The sequence below is a fragment of the Euprymna scolopes genome, chromosome 8 (assembly GCF_053919585.1).
Source record: "Euprymna scolopes isolate OS-2025 chromosome 8, ASM5391958v1, whole genome shotgun sequence".
In the NCBI taxonomy this organism is placed as follows: domain Eukaryota; kingdom Metazoa; phylum Mollusca; class Cephalopoda; order Sepiida; family Sepiolidae; genus Euprymna; species Euprymna scolopes.
The window spans coordinates 114,960,451-114,968,349 of NC_136489.1; the positions used below are offsets into that span (position 1 = coordinate 114,960,451).

The 7,899-nt window shown below is 33.0% G+C and overlaps 1 protein-coding gene across 1 annotated transcript; it reads right to left on the minus strand.

Moving 5' to 3' along the window:
• Positions 1-2,754: 2,754 nt before the first annotated feature.
• LOC145283937 (uncharacterized) lies at positions 2,755-3,468 on the minus strand. Its single transcript, XM_080133035.1, has one exon. The coding sequence runs from the start codon at positions 3,466-3,468 to the stop codon at positions 2,755-2,757; it is 714 nt and encodes a 237-aa protein (XP_079989161.1).
• Between the last annotated feature and the right edge of the window lie 4,431 nt (positions 3,469-7,899).

Sequence of the window (7,899 nt, forward strand, 5' to 3'; positions counted from 1 at the left end):
GTCTGAAACGATAACCATAAAAATTAATAGAATTAAGAACAAAAAAGAAACAAACATATGTAATATATAAACGATGGATTGAAATTAAAAAAAAAATGAAATACAGAAAGAAGAAAGGATAGAAACTTGAAAAAAATATTTATCGTTGGCTAATGTTTTACATTGAATTGGTATTTTTGGCTGCTTACATCAGTGACTACATGTCTTGTCTGAAACGATAACCATAAAAATTAATAGAATTAAGAACAAAAAAGAAACAAACATATGTAATATATAAACGATGGATTGAAATTAAAAAAAAAATGAAATACAGAAAGAAGAAAGGATAGAAACTTGAAAAAAATATTTATCGTTGGCTAATGTTTTACATTGAATTGGTATTTTTGGCTGCTTACATCAGTGACTACATGTCTTGTCTGAAACGATAACCATAAAAATTAATATAATTAAGAACAAAAAAAAACATATGTAATATTATATAAACGATGGATTGAAATTTAAAAAAAAATGAAATACAGAAAGAAGAAAGGATAGAAACTTGAAAAAAAAGACATGGAAAAAATAGAACGTAAGAATTCATACAGGAAAAGAATGTGGAAATAAACAAAATCTGTAAAAGTGAAGCGAAGAATAAACAAAGCTGATGTAAAAAAAACAAAGGAGAAAATATACAAGCGAATAGAATATGAGTAAAGTAAGAATAAAAGTCAATTTGGCCCAGGAAAAAAATAAGTTGGTAATTAAACATATAATAAATCTGAATGAAAAAAAAAACGTATAAAATAAAGTAAAATATGAAAAAATGAAAAATAGGAAACAAAGACAGAATCGAGAAAGACACAGAAAGAAAGATAAAAAAAAATATCAAAGAACGAAAACTGTATAAAAGCGTCAAAGAGTGTGAAAGACAAAATGAAGAAAACTAGACGGGAAAGATGGCACGAGTTACAGAAAGAAGACGAGATAGAGAAAAAGTAAATCAGAATGAATAGTAGCTTACCCATTAGATAGAAAACCGTGAAAATCTTAAAGGAAATCAATAACTTGTGGTTGATGCAGAAAGAACGCTAGATGAATAAAGGTTGAACGGAAGTTCACTCAGTTAGATGCGTTCCAGACTTGGGTCTCCGCTTTTAGAAATGAGCGGGGCGGGAGTTAGATTTCTTGAACAGGTCCCAATATAAAAATACCACACACACACACACACACACACACACACACACACACACACACACACACACACACACACACATATATATATATAAATATATACACGCATATATATTATATGTATACATATATATATACATATAATGTGCATAAAAAGCGTATATACATATAATTATGTATGTATATATATGTTTATATATATATATACATGAATGAGTATGAACGCTTTTTATTATATCCAATATTCTAATCATATATATATATATATATATATATATATATATATATATATATATATATATATATATGATTAGAATAATGGAAATAATATTCCGACGAGATAGAGAGATGAGATTGAATAGGAAAAAAAGAAGAGTTATGCCTCCATAAACGTTTTTTTCTTTATTGAAGATTTCTTCTGGACGAATGAAAGTAAAGAAAATAGATACGAGTACAATATTTGAAAATATATTTTTGTTGTAATTAAAAGTCTGTAATAGAACAAAGTCATACTTTTCATTACAAAAAATAAATCTTCAAATATTTTACTGGTATTTATTTTCTTAATCTCATTCTTTCAGAAGATATCTTACAATAAAAGCGAAACTTTCATGAACACATAACATGGTTTGTTCATTTTTATTACTCTCTCTCCCACCCCTCTCTATCCTCTCTCTCTCTCTCTCTCTCTCTCTCTATATATATATATATATATATATATATATATATATATATATATATATATATATATACGCATATACAAACGGTCTGATGTTAATTCAATCTGATATCCTTAGTGGTTTTAGCTCATATTTTAGAGTTTTCTATACCAATGATCACCGTTGTTAAGTGACCTAAAATCCACGTTTCACATTTCGGGTATGCGTAACGCGTTATTTTTTCCTAAAGAAAATAATACTGGTGTAATACAATTTGTCAACTATGAAGAAATCCATTTTAAAGAAGTAATTTCTTCAAGTCTCAGTATTGGAACATAACTCAATTGCTAATACATCCGACACAAGCAGTACAAAGTGGTTTAGCATCATAGTTTTAAATCGAGAGAAAACGAGCGCTGACTGTGTTCAATTATACTGATAATAATAATAGATATATCTATGAATGATTCCGTGTTGCTTAATTGTCGTAAATATACTTTCATAACTTACCGATATGTTATACTCTCTTATTGAGAAGTGTTAAAATACATATTGAGAATTAATACATCAAATATTAAAATTCTTTATTACTCATGGTGAAATGGGAAATATAATAATATATGCCTGTATCATCATCGACAGTCTCTCGTGACGATTATGATTTTTCTCCCGTCCTTGAGATTGGGTTTAGTCATTTGTGGGTCCTCAGATGGCTGTGAAGGCCGGTCCTGGACCCGCAGACTTTATTGCAGAGGGGGCATGTATGGGTGGTCGTCTAGGTCGTGGAAGAGGTGGAAGGAGCTGTGTTGGTAATATATATATATATATATCCTTTTTCTGCTTCCTTCTGTTTTCTGCGGCTCTGTAGAGGTTCTTTTATGAGTGATCCGTGCCTCTGTGGACCATCCTCCTCAACATGCCCCTCTTAAGAGCAGCACCCTCCCCAGTTGGTGAAGCTAAAGTGACACTGTCTCAGCTGGATCTTTATGTTGTCCTTATATTTCTTTTTCTGTCCTCCCTGGGACCGCTTTCCCTCTTTTAGCTGACCGTAGAGCATTTGCTTTGGAAAGCGGTTGTAAGGCATGCGCAAAACATGGCCCGCCCACCGCAGCTGGTGTCGGATGATGGTTGTGGTGATGGTAGGTATGTTGGCTTCCTTCAGGACGCTCACGCTTGTTCTTCGACCCTCCCATCCAATCATGAGGATCTTGCGGAAAACACTCTGGTGATATTGCTCTAGGGTCTCTAGAAAAATGGGCAGGACAACTGCTTTATAAACAATCAGTTTGACTCTGCTCTGTATGTCCCTATTCTCAAACACCCATTTCTGTAACCTGGCAAGGGCTGCACTGACGCATCCGATACGATGGTGAATCTCTGCTTCGATGATAAATCTTGTGGGGAGAACACTGCCATTGTAGGCAAATTGATCCTCATTTTCTAAGGTGCTGCCTTCCACAAAGATTGTGTGTGGCTGTAGGTGCGTGCCAAGATCTGATAGATGTAGGATCTGGGCCTTTTTGATATTGAGGTCAAGTCTCAGGAGCCGGTAGGCTCTCTCAAAGGTATCGAAGTTGCTCTGGAGGTCCGCTTCTGAGTAAGCAACCAGCACATTGTCATCTGCGTGTTGAAGCTCCATGATGGACGATGTGAAGACTTTGCTTTTTGCCCTAAACCTGCTGATGTTAAAGAGTCCGCCATCTGTCCTGCACATGAGTTTGATTCCCTCAGGTAGGTTCTGGCTAGTGAGGTAAAAGATTGTGAAGATGTAGATCGCGAACAAGGTTGGGGCAATGATGCAGCCCTGCTAGACACCGGTGTCAACTTTGAAAGGAGATGTTTCCAATCCGCCATTGCCGACCACAACTGCCGCCATAAAGAAGTCACAAGAGTTTTAGATACTTGTCCGGACATCCAATCTTGAAGAAGACTTACCAGAGGGCAGTTCTCTTCACAACTTTGAAAGCTTTTGTGAGCAATGAACCCCATGTACAGCGGAAGGTGTTGGTCCCGACATTTTTCCTGCGATTGACGAGCTTTAAAAATTATATTAGAGGTTCATCTGGCAGGACGAAAACCATACTGCAAATCTGATAGGATGTTTTCTGACAGCGGCAGCAACTGCTTGGCTAATATACGCGTTAGTACTTTGCCTGTACACACACACACACACACACACACACACACACACACACACACACACACACACACACACACACACACACACGCGCGCATATATATATATATATATATATATATATATATATAATTCCGGGTTAATATTTTCCAGGGATAAATCAATCAATTAAGTTTTAACGAGGTCAAAACAAGAGTGTCCAATACCATAGTAGGAATAAATATACTTTTTATATGCTTAACACAAGTATAAACGTCCCTATACATGCATGAGCATGTTTCGGTCAGCGACTTACTAGTAACTAAAGACCTGTCCATGCGATATTGCTTATTCAAAAGTTTAGTCTGTAATAGATTATAATAATAATAATAATAATAATAATAATATATATATATATATATATATATAATATAAAGCTGAATGTGTGTGTGTGTGGGTGTGTGTCTGGTCACGAATAGGCTCCTATATGGTTGACTATTTTTAAAAAATGATTACATATAATGATAGAAGGTGTATCGAGACAAACGAATGGGTATGTTTGATCTGGCAGAACGGTGGTTCATTAAAATTGTGGGGTTTGTGTTCCCGTCTGGTCCAAAAAGTATGGAAATAAAAAATTTAAAAATTAAAAAAAAAAAGGTTTACAAGTGTTTTTGATATAGATGTACATAAGAATACTTTGACAACTATGTTTTAACTTAAATAGGGATGGATAATAAAATTGTGAGGCCTGCGTCCGCACCTGGCCTCCATAGAATGGAAATAGGCACAAACTTTAATAAATACTTTTTTATATCTATCTGCGTAAGTATACTTTGATAATTATGTTTCAGTTTGAAGAAATATGGTATAATAAACTTATGGGGTGTTCGTTCGCACCTGACCTCCATAGAATGGAAATGTCACAAAGTTAACAAGGTTTTTTAATATAGATCCACAGAATATTGTGATAAGTGTTTCAGTGTGAACAGGTATGGTATAATAAATTATGGGGTTTATCTATTTTATTTTTACTTTAATCATATTTTGCTTTGGTTTTGATACCCCCAAATCCGAAGCTATCTCTTTACAAGCCTTCCTTTTCATAACCTATCATACTTTCATAAATCAGAGTCCATTTTCTGTAGGCTGTTTTTGAACCCAGTCAACAACGGGTACTTTTGCTAGTATATATATATATATATATATATATATATATATATATATATATATATATATATATATATATATATATATATAATAGCATGGCGCCCAGCGTTGTCCGATCGTAAAATATGTTTTAATATATTTTAATTCATGCAAATTTTGTATTTATTATTATTGAACCAATTATCTATTTATTATTATATCGTGCCCAATATATAGTAGTAGTTTAAAACGTTTAAAAAATATGACTTGGGTTCCCTCAGCTGGAATCGAAACCAACGCCTATTCCCAGCATTATTCGTTACAATATGGATGGGTACCTTAACTTTAAAAAATAATTCAATTTTACATATATATGTATATGTGCCGATGTGTAAAGGCGCGCTTTGTCGACTTAAGTCGGACAAGTTCGAACTTTCTCAATTTTGAACCTTTAACAGCTATTTTCCGTATTGGAATCTTCGGACTATTATCTTGAGTGTCATTTTCATATCGTTTCGATCGATGTATGTTTCGTCCTTCTTCAAGAGTATCTTATCGAAATCGAGAATGTTTCTGTCGAACTGTATGAGACTCTGACAGTTGTACGTGACAAGCTTACTTTGGACGCTTCACTGACGGAACGTCATTGCATCCCAATTGATAATATAATAGAGATGTTGACCTTCTGTGTAGAAGCTACATACTTCGTGATAAGATCTGATATATATATCGGCACGAAAAATATCTTGCGATGGGATTGCAATAGTTCCAAGTTCTGGACAATATATACATGGAATACTTTGATGAAATGGCGTTAGGATCAATATCCCTAAAGCCAACAAGGTGATTGCGATATGTGGATGACACATTAATACTCTGGCCTCAACAGAAATATGTTCAAACATTACTAGACCATGTGATATCAATACATCTATTCGTTGATCTATACAATTAACGATGGAAAATAAAAACACAATTAATAAATTATCATTCCTAGATGTGCTGATAACCCGCACTGGTCAGACGTTTATTTCATATCTATACTGAAAATCAACTATCTCTTAATTTCAACTCTCATCAACTATACACTGTAAAAAAGGAATCGTCTGTTGCCCACAACACCGTGCAAAAGTAATATATAGTAACAGCAATGCATATCAAGAGGAGATAGACAGTTTGAGAGAAACACTCCTCCGAAATAAATATCCAGAGAGAATAATATAAACTCCAAGAAACCTGGACCAGACACCACAGTATGTATACCATACATGAAGGCTTGTCGGAAAACTTCAAGAATATATAAGCCATATAAGATCAGGACAATATTCAGAAGCGATTCCAATCTCCGGAAATTCCTTGTGCGAGTCAAGCCTCCTACTGAAAAATCCACGATTAAAAACTGTGTATATAGATCCAATGTAAAGGTGAGATATGCCGTTCACGAAATATACGGTTAGAATAACATGGAAAAGCCGTAATACGTCGGGTGATTGAAAAGACAGATATGCCGGACCATACCTGCTGAAAAAAGGAAACTATCTACTATTATAGACAGAGAAACACTGTGGAAAGTAAGACGACTCAAATTAGCAGCACATATGTTGGGTAACAATCAACTACTTAGTAGACCTAATATAACATTTAACACTATATGGGAAGATAATATATCCATTAATAAGTATACACACACACACACACACACACACACACACACACATATATATATATATATATATATATATATATAATGTTAAATTCCACGTATGCTGCTAGGATATTGATTTAAAGATTATGAGGCTTTTTTGAAGCATGAAAAACTATGTTACATTTTGTATTTAAGATTTTTATTGCTATGTTTTATATTTCAAGCGGACCTCCGCTCTTGGTCACAAAAAAGTATCGAAAATTATTTTCAATACTTTTTTGTGACTAAGAGCGGAGGTCCGCTTGAAATATGAAAAAATAATAAAAATCTTAAATACAAAATGTAACAGTGTTTCGTGCTTCAAAAACCCCTCATAACCTTTAAATCGATATATATATATATATATATATATATATATATATATATATATATATATATGTATGTATATATATATTCTCGGTGGTGGCGGACTAGCCATTTTTACAAAACTTTTTTAATCATTACTATATATTGGATCCAGTATAACATGATAATGAATACGAAATCTGCATTAATCAAAATATCATATTTAAGCGTATTTTATGAATGGACAATGCCGGGCGGCCTGCTAGTATATATATATATATATATATATATATATATATATATATATATATATGTATATATATATATATATATATATATATATAATAAATGAAAAAAAAACTATATTCCAAAATTCATGTTGACAATCTTTTAATTTATTTCTTTACTTCAGTTGACTTTTACAATTCTTGACATTATTTGTTTCGTAGCGCAAAATCAATCACTTAATCATTATATTAATCAGTGAATCTATTATGCCCTTAACTCATCAGAGGAAATAGCAACAATCAATCCGTCAAAAGGAAATGAAGTGTGATTTGACATGATTAAAATCCGAAAATTGGCAGAGAAGCTACATATACCTTTAATATGTTTCCATTACGCCATTTTGAATTTTATCAAACAAAGTCACTAAACACAACTACGAATAGTTTAGTGACTTTGTTTAATAAAATTCAAAATGGCGTAATGGAAACATATTAATATATACTTTCCGATAGATTCTATGCTAATTAGAGCGCCATTCTTTAGTTAAAACAATACCTCAAAATGACTTCGATATTTAGCTATTTATT

What these genes read in the sequence shown, in the direction of transcription:
- LOC145283937 (XM_080133035.1), bottom strand. Translation starts at nt 3,468, where the DNA reads ATGGAGCTTCAACACGCAGATGACAATGTGCTGGTTGCTTACTCAGAA.